Below are 14,368 nucleotides of genomic sequence, written 5' to 3'. Positions count from 1 at the left end.
CCAGAAGAAGGAAAGCTACTGCAGTACATGGAATGATCTCCTCATAGCCACCCGGATGAATGAGGCATGTGCAGCCTGGACAGTAAGCCTCCTAAACTTCCTAGGACTTGAGGGATACAGGGTGTCAAAGAAAAAGGCCCAGGTAATGAAGCAAAAGGTAATTTATCTGGGTTATGAAATTAGTGTGGGACAACAGACTGTAGGGCAAGATTGCAAGGAAGAGATCTGCAAAACCCCAAAACCTCAAACAGTGAAGGAACTGCAAACATCCTTAGGAATGACAGGGTGGTGTAGGCTGTGGATACACAGCTATGGGCTGCTTGTAAAACCTCTGTATGCACTCATTGCAAATGGGAACAGAGGACTCCAGGGGACAGAAGAGGCCACTCGGGCCTTTCACCAGCTGAAGAATGCTCGAATGTCAGCTCTGGCTCTCAGACTGCCAGATGTGAGTAAACCATTCTTTCTGTTTTCCCATGAGAAGCAGGGAATTGCCCTGGGAATACTGGCCCAGGACCTGGGTCCGTACCAGAGAGCAGTTGCTTGCTTCTCCAAACAACTAGACACAACAGCCAAGGGATGGCCGGGATGCCTCAGAGCCATTGCAGCAGTGGTGCTGAATATTCAAGAGGCACACAAATTCACCCTGGGCCAGACAATGACTGTATTGGTGTCTTACACAGTGTCTGCAGTACTGGAAGTAAAAGGCAGGCACTGGCTCTCCTCACAAAGGTTCCTGAAATACCAAGCCATCATGGTAGAACAAGACAATGTAGAGATAATTGTGACTAACATTATCAACCCAGCTTCTTTTCTTAGTGGAAATCAAGAAAAGTGATTTTTTTTACACCATGACTGCCTGGAGACTATCGAAGCCTCCTACTCCAGCTGCCCAGATCTGAAGGACACCCCTTTGGATGGCACAGAAACCTGGTTCACTGATGGAAGCAGCTATGTCATCAGTGGAAAGCGACGTGCTGGGTATGCAGTTACCACCTGCAAAGAGGGAACAGAATCTGGACCCTTGCCAATAGATACCTCTACACAAAAAGCTGAGATAATTGCTCTTACCCACACCTTAGAGATCATGAAAGGAAAGAAAATAAATATTTATAGAGACTCAAGATATGCATTTGGGGTTGTACACACACTCATGGAGCCATCTGGAAAGAAAGGGGACTGTTGAAGTCACAAGGGAAAAACACCAAACATGTGCAGGAAATATTGCGGCTACTGGAAGCAGTTCAGCAAGCTGATTATGCACATTAAGACACACCAGAAGGTGAGCTCAGAACTGGAGGAAGGAAACGAGCTGGCAGACAGAGAGGCAAGAGAAGCAGCAAGAGATGAAATGATGATTGAGGGAGCTTTAATTCCAGATGGACAGGCCTCCCTTGAAGGTAAGCCAGTATATACCAGAAGGGATAGAAAACTAATTAAGGATCAAGGAGGAACGTATAACCAAGAGGGATGGGCTGTTACTGCAGAAGGGAGAATGGTTATCCCTTCTCATCTCTTATGGTCATTAGTAAGGGAAGAGCACCAGAAAACACACCGGGGAACAGATGCCCTGTATAACTATCTAATTGAAAAGATTACTGCCAGAAATTTATACTCTATTATCGTTCAGGTAACCCAGCAGTCTGACATTTGGCTCCAGACCAAACCCAAGAATATCCCCAAACCAAAGCTTGGTCAAATTGGAAAATGCAATGGTCTTGGGCAACAGTGGCAAATTGACTTTTCAGAACTCCCAAGAAAAGGGGGGTATTGATATTTGCTGGTGTTAACAGACACTTCTTAAGGGTGGCCAGAGGCTTTTCCCACCAGAACTGCCAAAGCCTGAGAGGTAAGCAGGGTATTGTTACAAGAGATAATATCACTCTTCAGAGTTCCAGCCACAATATCTTCAGATAGAGGGCCACATTTTATTTAAAAAATAGTACAACAAATCAGTCGTCATTTGGGCATAGACTGGGAGCTCCATACTCCATATCATCCCCAGTCAAGTGGCCAAGTTGAAAAAATGAATCATTTAATTAAGCAGCAAATTGTGAGGCTAGGACAAGAAGCTAATTTACCCTGGCCTCAGTCTCTCCCACTGGCATTGCTGCAGATCCAAACCAAGCCTAGAGCCAGAAAAAAACTAAGTTCCTTTGAAATGCTTTATGGGAGACCATATGGAGTGCAAAAGGGATTGTCTACCCAAGGGGGGAAGAGAGGCTGCCTGCCTATACGATAGCATTAAGTAAGCAACTCAGAGAAATTGAGAAACATGTGGCTGGAACTTGGGGCAGAGGGCTGGATGGACCTGTGCATGACACACAGCCTGGAGATTATGTGTATGTTAAGTCTCTTACACAAAACACTTTGTAGCCACTATGGGAAGGACCATTCAGGTGCTTCTCACCACCTTCACTGAAGTTATGATCAAGGAACAGAGTGTCTGGATTCACCATTCTTGAGTGAAAAAGGCTCCAGAAGCTCCTTGGAAAGTAACACTGGGTAACAATGAAAATGAAATTAAAACTTACTTGAGCAAAATGAGTACATTGTGGTTGGGAATATTCAGTAATATAGCTTGCAGAAATCTAGTCAATAGAACAGTTTTGTTTGTTTTGCTTGTAGTCATAAGTGTAATCCAAGAATTGGAAAGCACCTCTAGCCAGAATAATGCTGAATGGCCTTGGTCCCAAGCTTTCATTCAGTACACTGGATCCATGGGAAAGTGTTCTGATATAAAATACCCAAGCTGCCATGAGAGACGTCTGGCTGCCCTCGCTTACAGTGGCTGCCTCTCATCTTCTTCCAAAACACTTGGACTTTCTGCTTTTCTTTCATATGGAAAAGCCCATCTATCCTGACATGGTGTCCATGGCCAAAATTTGGATTCCAACTCCCAAATTCCATATATCCAAGGATTGCTCCCAGACAAAAGCTGCCATTCCTGTCAAGACTGGCTGGCTCTACCTCCTGAGGGCCAGCTCTCACCTGCCTTCCAAACACTGGGGCTCCATGCTTTCCTTTTTATGGAAAAGACTCGTCCTGCTTGTCCAGGCACAAATGGCCAAAATTGGCATTCCACATTCAAAATTCTCTATATCCAAGTGCTACTCCCAGACAAACCTGCCAGGACAGACAGATGTGGCTGGCCTTGCTCTCTGGTGCTTGTGTCTCATCTGTCTCTGAACCACTGGGACTCGGTGCTTCCCTTCTGTCCTAGGGTGATGTTATGGTGTTTCTATCTCCAATCGTGTGTCCTGATTATGTTTGGTATTATGTCCTGTGCTTCCAGGACTGAGTCTGAGAGTGAAGCTTTGTTTTGTCTTGTTATCAGCCGGCTCACCTCCCCCATGGTCTATGTTTAGGAGAGGTTTTAGCTCGGCTTGCTTGCTTGCTTGCTTGCTTGCCTGCTTGCTTGCCTGCTTGCTCGCTTCTGCCTTTTTCTTTCCTTCGCTTTGCCCTTGCTTTCTGCTTATTAGTTAGTTCAGCTAGGCAGTCCAACTTTTTCCCTGGACTGTTTTCTCTTCCACCCCGTCCCCTCCCTCTCCTGGATACCATCTGAACGGACGGGGACCTGGGAACCCCAAGAAACACCGGGAGGCTACACTTTGTCACCTGCAGCAGTCATCCCCAGCGCCAGAGACTGATAACTGAGCGACCACTCGCCAGAGAGACTGAGTTTGTCATCCCTTCAGAACGGTGAAAGAGTTTTTTGTCAGCTGGTGTTGTCTTTTTTCCCTGTGCTGGGGAGTGTCTTGCTTGTTAAATAAACAGGTTTTTTCTCCCACTCTTCTCCGAGGAAATTCTTCCCGAACCCGGTGGGGTGGGGGGGGGAGGAGTCGTGGGGTTTGCTGTCTGGGGGCTCCTTCTGGAGGTTTTCCCCCAAATTTGCCCAAAACCAGGACAAATAAATTGGCGCCCAACTCGAGGCTCGAGAAAGTGGGAAAAAACCCTGTTCTAATAATAATAATTTGGTTCAAATTCTTTTGTGTTGGTATAGAGCAGTTATTGGCTATGTTGTTGGAATTCATGTCTTTTGGGGTGGAGGCCTGCATGGGATTTTGGTCCCTAGGGTTTTTTGAAGTCTTAATACCTTTGTGGTCCCTGGGTTTATTTGCTTATCCAGAAATAGCTCCGGTATTGTCCCTAATGCGTAGTTTCTGTAGCAGAGGGGCATTGACCAAAATATCCATCGGGCTGGGCTTGGTTTTAATGGCCTGCAGGAGATTTATAAAGGTGCTGGAATCTGTTCCAGGAATGTATGGTTCTTGGTTGTGGTTGTGCACTCAGTTTGTTAGAGGAGAAGCAGGGGATGAGGCTTTTCAGCCTTTGTTCTCCTTCTTCTCCTCTGAATTTGTTACATCCTTATTAGAGAATGTTCAGTTCCCCCTGAGTGTTAAAGAGACCATCTTTCTGGTGTTTAATATAGTAAGCTTTCTCTATACAGTCTGCAGTTTCTCTAGAATGAGAGCTGAGATTTCTAGAGGGGCTGAGACCCCTGACCCCAGAGTAGAGCCAGGCGTGAGGAATCCTGAATGGTGTGGGAAATGGGAGGATATGGGCCAAATCTTAAAGGAATTTTCTGACCCTACATCCTGGGATTTTCCATGTGAACAAATTCAGAACCCAGCTGAGGTGGCAAAGTACCTGAAAGAGAAGTGCCATGGTAATTCTAAGGAGAAGAAGATCATTGCAGTGAGCTGGGCCCTGGCATATGCTTACCGTACCCTGCTAGATACTGTAGGGCAGCAGACAGAGGAAGGGGGACAGGCAGATAAATCAGCCACTATCCCAGTCACTCAGGCTGCAGCCAACACCCCAGGCTCGAGGCCAACAACTACACCAGACAGTGAGCCTAAGCCAGCAGCTAAACCTGTCAGTAAGCCTCAACCAATGGCTGTTGCTACCAGCACGAGAAGTGGAAAGTGCACAGACAAGACTGATCGACCAGTGGATGATGATGATGATGATGCAGGAGAAGGACCCTCGACGCCTCCTGACATAAAACCAGGAGTCAAAGCAACTGGTAAAAGATCAGAGGCCAATATTGAGTCTTTTTCCCTAAAGGACCTCCGTGGCCTAAGAAAGGATTACACCCGACGACCTGATGAGTCTATAATTAGTTGGTTGGTCCGTCTTTGGGATGCTGCAGGCGAGGCTACAATTCTGGATGGCACTGAAGCCAGGCATTTGGGATCCCTGTCACATGATCCTGTCATCGACCAAGGAATGATGAGAGGGCCTAACCCTCACAGCCTCTGGGCACGGGTCCTGGATAGTGTAGCACAAAGATACCTGTGTGCAGATGATCTTTATATGCAGCAGACCCACTGGAAGACGATAGAACAAGGGATCCAACGCCTGAGAGAAATGGCAGTGGCAGAGATTATCTTCTCAGATGACATAACAACTAGGAATCCGGACTTGGTACCGTGTACATCTGTGATGTGGCGAAAACTTGTACGACTTGGGCCCCATGAATATGCTTCTGCTTTAGCAATAATGAAGCGGGACGAGAGGGATGAGACCGTGCTTGATATGGCAAAGAAGCTCCGAGCATATGCAGATGCTGTGCATGGCCCAACACATGCCAGAATTGCAGCTGTGGAAACACGTCTGCAGAAATTAGAAGACAAGATAGAGGAGAATCATAAAAGACTCAGGGAGGAGATTAAAGAGGACCTTCTCCAAATCTCAGCAGTACAAATTAGAGGCCCTGGTATCCAACGCAGACGTTCCCCTGATGGGGAGAGGAGGTACACCCCACGAGCTGAGCTGTGGTTCTTCCTACGTGATTGCGGAGAAAACATGAGGAGATGGGATGGAAAATCTACTGCTGCTCTGGCACAACGGGTGCGTGAATTGAAGGAAGGCAAGACCCAAAGAGGAAGTTCCACCAAAAGGAGAGCAGCTCCAGTTGCCCGTAGCCAAGCTGCCAAGTATGATGATGATGATATATCTGATCCCCTTGAAGGAACCTCTAAGACATATGCCCAAGGAAAGAAGGATAAACAGGCTTAGAGGGGCCCTGCCTCTAGCCAGGGAGAGGCGAGGGAAAATCGTGTCTTCTGGACTGTGTGGATCCGTTGGCCTGGCACATCGGAACCACAAAAGTATAAAGCTTTGGTTGATACTGGTGCCCAATGCACATTAGTCCCATCAAGATATGTGGGGGCAGAATCTGTTTCTATTGCTGGTGTGACAGGTGGATCACAGGACTTTACCTTGGTGGAAGCTGATGTGAGCTTGACTGGACATGAATGGAAAAAACATCCTATTGTGACTGGCCCAGAGGCCCCATGCATTTTGGGCATAGATTACCTCCGAAGGGGGTATTTTAAAGATCCAAAAGGATTCAGGTGGGCATTTGGGATAGCAACTGTGGTGACAGAGGGCATCCAGCAATTGAACACCTTGTCTGGACTGTCTGAGAATCCAAGTACTGTAGGACTTCTGAAAGGAGAAGAGCAAAAGGTACCAATTGCCACTTCCATAGTGCATCGCCGACAATACAGAACAACTCGAGATGCTGTGGTTCCCATCCATAAAATGATCCGTGAGCTGGAGAGCCAAGGGGTGGTCAGCAAAACCCACTCACCCTTCAACAGCCCCATCTGGCCTGTGCGTAAATCGGAAGGAGAATGGAGACTGACCGTAGACTATCGTGCATTGAATGAGGTGACTCCACCACTGAGCGCTGCCGTGCCGGACATGCTGGAACTGCAGTACGAGCTGGAGTCCAAGGCAGCAAAGTGGTACGCCACTATCGATATTGCCAATGCATTTTTCTTCATTCCTCTGGCAGCAGAGTGCAGGCCTCAGTTCGCTTTCACATGGAGGGGAGTGCAGTACACCTGGAATCGACTGCCCCAGGGGTGGAAGCACAGTCCTACTATCTGCCATGGACTGATCCAGACTACACTAGAAAAAGGTGAGGCTCCAGAACATTTACAATATATTGATGATATCATTGTGTGGGGGAACACAGCAGCAGAAGTGTTCAAGAAAGGAGAGAGAATCATCCAAATCCTCCTGGAAGCCGGCTTCGCCATCAAGAAGAGTAAAGTTAAGGGACCTGCTCGAGAGATCCAGTTCCTGGGAGTGAAGTGGCAAGATGGACGGCGTCAGATTCCTACTGATGTCATCAACAAAATCACAGCTATGTCCCCACCAACCAACAAGAAGGAGACACAAGCTTTCTTAGGCGCCATAGGTTTTTGGAGGATGCACATTCCTGAGTACAGTCAGATTGTGAGCCCTCTTTACCTGGTCACCCGCAAGAAGAACGATTTCCATTGGGGCCCTGAGCAGCAACAAGCTTTTGCCCAGATAAAGCAGGAAATTGCTCATGCAGTAGCCCTTGGCCCAGTCAGGACGGGACCAGATGTGAAGAACGTGCTCTACTCTGCAGCCGGGAACCATGGTCTGTCCTGGAGCCTGTGGCAGAAGGTGCCTGGTGAGACTCAAGGCCGACCATTAGGATTTTGGAGTCGGAGCTACAGAGGGTCTGAAGCTAACTACACCCCAACAGAGAAGGAGATCTTGGCTGCCTACGAAGGGGTCCAAGCAGCCTCAGAGGTGGTTGGCACAGAAGCACAACTCCTTCTAGCACCCCGACTACCAGTGCTGGGGTGGATGTTCAGAGGAAAGGTTCCCTCAACCCACCATGCCACCAGTGCTACATGGAGCAAGTGGATTGCCCTCATTACACAGCGCACCCGGATTGGAAAACTGAATCGCCCTGGGATTTTGGAAGTAATTACAAATTGGCCTGAAGGTGAAAGTTTTGGTGTCACAGATGAGGAACAAGAACCAGTGACACGGGCTGAAGAAGCTCCACCATATAACCAACTGCCAGCAGAGGAAACACGCTATGCTCTATTCACCGACGGTTCCTGTCGCATTGTGGGGATGAATCGGAGGTGGAAAGCAGCCGTATGGAGCCCCACGCGACGGGTAGCAGAGGCCACTGAAGGAGAGGGTGGATCCAGTCAACTTGCTGAACTCAAAGCGGTTCAACTGGCCTTAGACATTGCTGAAAGAGAGAAGTGGCCAAAGCTTTACCTTTATACCGATTCATGGATGGTAGCCAATGCTCTGTGGGGATGGTTGGAGAGATGGAAAGAGGCTAACTGGCAGCGTAGAGGAAAACCAATTTGGGCTGCCGAAGAGTGGAAAGATATCGCTACCCGGTTAGAGAAATTACCTGTGAAGGTTCGCCATGTAGATGCCCATGTTCCCAGAAGTAGGGCTAATGAAGAGCAGAAAAACAATCAGCAGGTAGATCAGGCTGCAAAGATAGGGGTGTCGAAGATAGACCTTGATTGGGAACACAAGGGAGAGTTGTTCCTGGCTCGATGGGCCCATGATGCCTCAGGTCATCAGGGCAGAGATGCCACATATAAGTGGGCACGAGACCGAGGGGTGGATCTAACCATGGACAGTATTTCTCAAGTTATCCATGACTGTGAGACGTGCGCTGCCATCAAGCAAGCCAAGCGGGTGAAGCCCCTCTGGTATGGGGGGCGGTGGTCCAAGTACAAGTATGGAGAGGCCTGGCAGATTGATTACATCACACTGCCTCAAACCCGCCAGGGCAAGCGCTATGTACTGACCATGGTGGAAGCCACCACTGGATGGTTGGAGACCTACCCTGTGTCTCACGCTACAGCCCGTAACACCATCCTGGGCCTGGAAAAGCAGGTCCTTTGGAGGCATGGCACCCCTGAGAGGATTGAGTCAGACAATGGGACTCATTTCAAGAATAGCCTTATCAACACTTGGGCTAGGGAACATGGCATTGAGTGGGTGTACCATATCCCCTACCATGCACCAGCTGCAGGGAAGGTGGAAAGGTACAATGGACTGTTAAAAACCACCTTGAGAGCATTGGGTGGGGGATCATTCAAAAACTGGGAGCAGCATTTAGCAAAGGCCACTTGGTTAGTTAACACCCGGGGTTCCACCAACCGAGCGGGCCCTGCCCAGTCTGAGTCCCTGAATATAGTAGATGGAGACAAAGTCCCAGTGGCACATATCAGAGGTTTGTTAGGGAAGGCAGTTTGGATCAATTCTGCCCCGAGTACAGACAAACCCATTCGTGGGATTGTCTTTGCTCAAGGACCAGGTTGTACATGGTGGGTAATGCAGAGAGATGGAACAACACGATGTGTGCCTCAGGGAGATCTGATTGTGGGGTGAGGCAGCATGAGACAGAAGGAAATATGTAAGTGTCAAAGGTCTGAGCAAGTGAGATAGAAGGAAATGTGTAAGTGTCGAAGGTTTGAGCAAGTGAGATGGAAGAAAATGTGTCCGAATAAGTGAAAGATGGAAATTTCTACTTGCTGAAGTTTTTACATGCTGTTTAGTATGTTCACGATATGGAGATAAGGGGTGGAATGTCCTAGGGTGATGTTATGGTGTTTGTATCTCCAATCGTGTGTCCTGATTATGTTTGGTATTATGTCCTGTGCTTCCAGGACTGAGTCTGAGAGTGAAGCTTTGTTTTGTCTTGTTATCAGCCGGCTCACCTCCCCCATGGTCTATGTTTAGGAGAGGTTTTAGCTCGGCTTGCTTGCTTGCCTGCTTGCTTGCCTGCTTGCTCGCTTCTGCCTCTTTTTCTTTCCTTCGCTTTGCCCTTGCTTTTTTCTTATTAGTTAGTTCAGCTAGGCAGTCCAACCTTTTCCCTGGACTGTTTTCTCTTCCACCCCGTCCCCTCCCTCTCCTGGATACCATCTGAACCTGTTCCGGACGGGGACCTGGGAAACCCCAAGAAACACCGGGAGTCTGCATTCTGTCACCTGCAGCAGCCATTCCCCAGCGCCAGAGACTGATAACTGAGCGACCACTCGCCGGAGAGACTGAGTTTGTCATCCCTTCAGAACGGTGAAAGAGTTTTTTTTGTCAGCTGGTGTTGTCTTTTTTCCCTGTGCTGGGGAGTGTCTTGCTTGTTAAATAAACAGGTTTTTTCTCCCACTCTTCTCCGAGGAAATTCTTCCCGAACCCGGTGGGGTGGGGGGGAGGAGTCGTGGGGTTTGCTGTCTGGGGGCTCCTTCTGGAGGTTTTCCCCCAAATTTGCCCAAAACCAGGACACTGGGTTATACTGGGGTGTACTGGGTTATACCGGGAGGGGGCTTTGGGATGCTTGGCACTTCCCTGGGAGCAACTTCTGGGAATGCTGGCCTTACTGATTTATACGGGGATGGAACTTGGGACTTACTAGGAGTGACTTCAGGTTGTGCTTACTGGTTTCTACTGGGAGCTGCTGCAATGGGCTCAGGGGCTCAGGGGTGGCTCCCAGTGCTTACTGGTTTATACTGGTGCCCTCCCAGTATAAACCTGGGAGCCCCAGGACCACACTGGGAATGGGTTTGGGTGCATGAGGCCTTACTGGTTTATACTGGGAGCTGCTGCCACAGGCCTCAGGAGCTCAGGAGTGGCTCCAAGTGCTTACTGGTTTATACTGGTGCCTTCCCAGTCCACACCTGGGAACACTGGTAGGCCCTTGTGGCCGGGCAGGAGCTCAAGGCCGAGCTGCCCTTCACCAGGGCCCTGCTGAGCCGCAGCTTCTCCAACTTCTCAGCCTGGCAACACTGCCTGGGGCTCCTGAAGCCCACCAGGAACTACAGCAAGGGCTCTGCCCCCTGGAAGGCTGGAGGAAGCTGAGGCATTGCCCAAAAAAACTCCCACAATTTTGTGGGATCCCCAAAATTTTCCAGCCCGTCCCTTGCCTAAATTGGGAGCTGGTTGGTTCAGTTGCATTGAATGGGTAGATCTGGTGTTCTTAAGTCCCTATTGACTTCAATGAGTAGATCTGGTGTTCCTAAATCCCCATTGACTTTAATGGGTAGACCTGAACTCCTGGATACTTGGGTGCCCCCACTGAGATATTGGGATTTCCCCTGCTGCCCCCGTGAGATTTTGGGGTGCCTCCTTTGCACACCCCAGAGCTGGAGCTGCTGCAGAATACCATCTTCACCAACCCCATGCACCAAAGCACCTGGCTGTACCTGATCTGTATCCTCTCCTGAGGTAACTCAGGGCTCTGTCCCACCCCTGATGTCCTCACCTGGAGTTTTGGGGTACCCCCTGAATGTTGTAGTGCCCTGTGACAGCCCTGCTGCTGCCAAGGGTCATCTGTGTCCACATCGACTGTGAGGATGGTGGCCATCATCTTCTCCTGGCCTGTCAGGGTGAGTCAGGTCACTTGGGTGCCCCAAAAATAACCTGGATATCTCCAAAAATTATCTGGGTACACCTGGATACTGCCCAAAATCACCTGGATACCCCTCAACAATCACCTGGGTACACCTGGGTATCCCCAAAAATCACCTGGGTACCCCCAGAAATCACCTGGATACACCTGGGTACCCCTTGGACACCTGGATCACGAAAAACCCCTGGGCTCCCCCCGAAAACTAGTGTCTCAAACATCCTCATTGCTTTGATTGGGTAGACCTGGTGCCCCTTAACCCCATTGCCTTTAAAGGGTAGACCTGCTGTCCCTAAATTCCTATTGATTTCAATGGGTTAGACCTGGAGTCCTGTTTATCTCCATTTATCTCTACAAATCCCATCCAGAGGTCCCACTTTTGCTTCAGTGCTCCCAGTCACCCCAGTGTCCCGCATTAGCCCTTCCCAGTGGTTCCAGTTTAAACAGCAACTCTTCCCATTCAAGTCCTATCAATGGGCAGACCTGATGTCCCAAAATTTTTGGTGCTAAAAACACCAATTTTGGGTGCAAAATTCCCAGATTTCAGCTGAAAATGGACATTTTTGGGCTTACCTGGAGGCACAGCTCTAGCATGGACCGCAGGTGTGGGATTAGGGATTTGGGATTGGCCTCCAGGAATTCATCCAGGACATCCAGAGCATCGGCACTGCAATCCTGGAGCAGAAATTCCTAGAATTCAGCCCAAGATTTCTCCCAAATTTCCCCCTTTTAGGACCAAATTTCACCAAAATCCCCATGAAATAGAATGGATTAAACCAGGTGTCCCTAAATCCCTGCTGACTTTAATGGGATACACCTGGTGTCCATAAGTCCCTATTGATTTCATTAGTCGTGTCTGATGTAAAAAAAATTGTGTATTGGGAGATTGATATTACAAGAGATGGGGCAACTGAGAGACGTTGTCAAAGATGGTTTATGGCCTCATGGTGTCAGTCTCATAGGAGGGTGAGACATTAAAGGTGTTACATCCAACACCATAATATCAGAAGCCACCTCATTCTTAGTTACAATGCTTTATGTTCGTTTTTTATCCAATCAAATACTTCTGTGAAGTTTGCCAGCATCCTTTTACACCAATCATTAATTGCTTTCCTTCTCATGGCTTTGCTGCGATGCTTCATTTTTCAACCAATCCTAGAACACTTCACAAACCTACACTGATATATCTTAAACTTCTAACTAACTTTATAACAGGTTCTATTGCTAAGCTTTACAAACTTTTACTATCTTACTTACCATACAGCTTTGTTTACATAATGCATATTTCTGCTTGCTTAAAACATATTTCTACTTGAACTAATTATAACTATATAACTTTCTCAGTCGTGTCCCTCAGCAAGACCCATGAATGGAATCAGAAACTTTGGATATTAATTATGATTGAATTTTTGAGATGTTTCTTAGCAAACAATGGTCCTGCCTTGATTTCCCTCTGGTCTGGTCCAGTTCATTCAGTAGTTTTTCAACTCCAATTATAGAGAAATATGACAAAGACCTTCTTAGAAATATCCATTCCCATTTTCAAGGCTGTATTTTATTATTGTTGTCTTTAGAGCAGAGGTGATTGCAGCATTCTGTGATTGATATTTGTGAGAAATGGATTTGTAAAGGATTCTCAAAGCCTGACTGAAAGCTCACACAATCTTGTACATCTGGATGCAAACTCTGAGATAAGGTGTGCTGACTCAGAATGGCCCTGGAATAGAGAAGACATTGCTGAGAGAGAGATTGAACTAGAAACAAGTTTCAAACAATGGCCTTACAAAAAGGTCAGATATTTTTGAGAATTAGAACTGTGAAAGATGCATTGTGGCAAGAGCACATGGGGTAGAATACTAGGTGATTGGTGTTAGGATTATTAGCACCATTGTGTGGCAAAAGCTAATAGGCTGAAAGAATTTCTAAGGTATTGTAACCAGGAAATAACTTGGCTTCTGATGGAATGGCATTGAGTTTTACATGTCTTATGTTTCACCCTTCAAGGAGACTGATAATGGAATAAAATCTTTTAAAAACTTTCTCAGTTTTCCTGTCTCTGTAGAGTTGGGATTTTCCAAAAGTGCTGAGTCGCTGAACATCAGTCCCTGAAAGGGAGCTGAAGGAAAACTTCTCAAAAACTCAAAGACATATTCAAACTCCAAAGCTTATTGAAGTTTTAATGGATTCTACTGAGGGATATGACTCAGAAAATGTCCCCAGGTTGCTGTTAGAGCAGAACAATGGAGGCACTGATGACAGGTGGGGACAAACAAAGGAAAGGTGTCTGTGATGCTGAGCAATCCTGGATGTGTTTCAGGAATGCAAAGGGCCAAGGGCTGAGCCCCAGCCCCTGGCAAGGCAGATCCTGTCCCTCCCTCATTGCTCAGGGCTCTTCCCGGGCCACTGGGCTCTGGGCATGTGCAATGCCAAGGGCAGCACCATGGGGCGGCCCCTGCCAGGCTGCTGAGCAGGGACAAGGAGGCAATGAGGCCCCAGCACAGCAAGGCTCACTTGTCCCCTGCTGGCCTCAGGCCCAGGGCCAGCCTGCATGGCCCAAGTGCTGCAGGAGTTGGCTGTGTCAGGGCCTTTCAGCTGCTGCCCATCCCTGTGCCCTCTGCAGCCCAGGCTGTCCTACGGTGTCCATGCCCTGCGCCTCTGTCCCTGCAGGCTGTCGTCATCCCCCGGCTGCCCCACCTCGCTGGCCCCTTCCTTTGCTGACAGCTCTGCCTCCTGCCTGCCTCTGCCTGCACACACAGAGTTTGGGCTTCATACCAAAAGGGTTCAATCAAGTTTTCCTGTGCCTGTGAACTTTTGGCATGGGAACAAGGCATGCAGAGGCTGATTTGTCAGCAAGGATGATTGGAAGAGAAGAAGAAGACATCTGGCTCAAGGCTGCAGTGATAGAAAAAACAAAGACTGAACCTTGGAACTTGGGGTGGTGTGGGACACATATTGAGAAAGCAAGAAAATTACAGCCTGAAAAATATTCCAGGCTGCAGCTTCTCAGCTCTGTTCCCAGCCAATAAGCTCAAGGCTAGGGAGAATTACTCCCAGGGTGATAATTTGGTCAAAATAAAAAGGAATTAATAACAAGATAGAACACCTGTTGTGGTGCCTGACCAGGCCCTGGGAATGGGGTGTCTTGTCTCTGAA

At 48.1% G+C, this 14,368-nt stretch overlaps 1 protein-coding gene across 1 annotated transcript in view; it reads left to right on the top strand.

The window, feature by feature from the left end:
- Window positions 1-1,210: 1,210 nt before the first annotated feature.
- Window positions 1,211-14,368, top strand: part of LOC148219314 (Fc receptor-like protein 4) — a 93,231-nt gene continuing 80,073 nt past the window's right edge. The window contains exon 1 of the mRNA XM_088157722.1: window positions 1,211-1,282. Coding sequence (XP_088013848.1) covers window positions 1,211-1,282 — 72 coding nt within the window. The remainder of the gene's footprint in view (window positions 1,283-14,368) is intronic.

The sequence above is a fragment of the Sturnus vulgaris genome, unplaced genomic scaffold (genome assembly GCF_052056855.1).
Source record: "Sturnus vulgaris isolate bStuVul1 unplaced genomic scaffold, bStuVul1.hap1 Scaffold_155, whole genome shotgun sequence".
NCBI lineage: Eukaryota > Metazoa > Chordata > Aves > Passeriformes > Sturnidae > Sturnus > Sturnus vulgaris.
The sequence above is the reverse complement of the archived record's forward strand: the minus strand, read 5'-3'. Positions and strand labels throughout refer to the sequence as shown.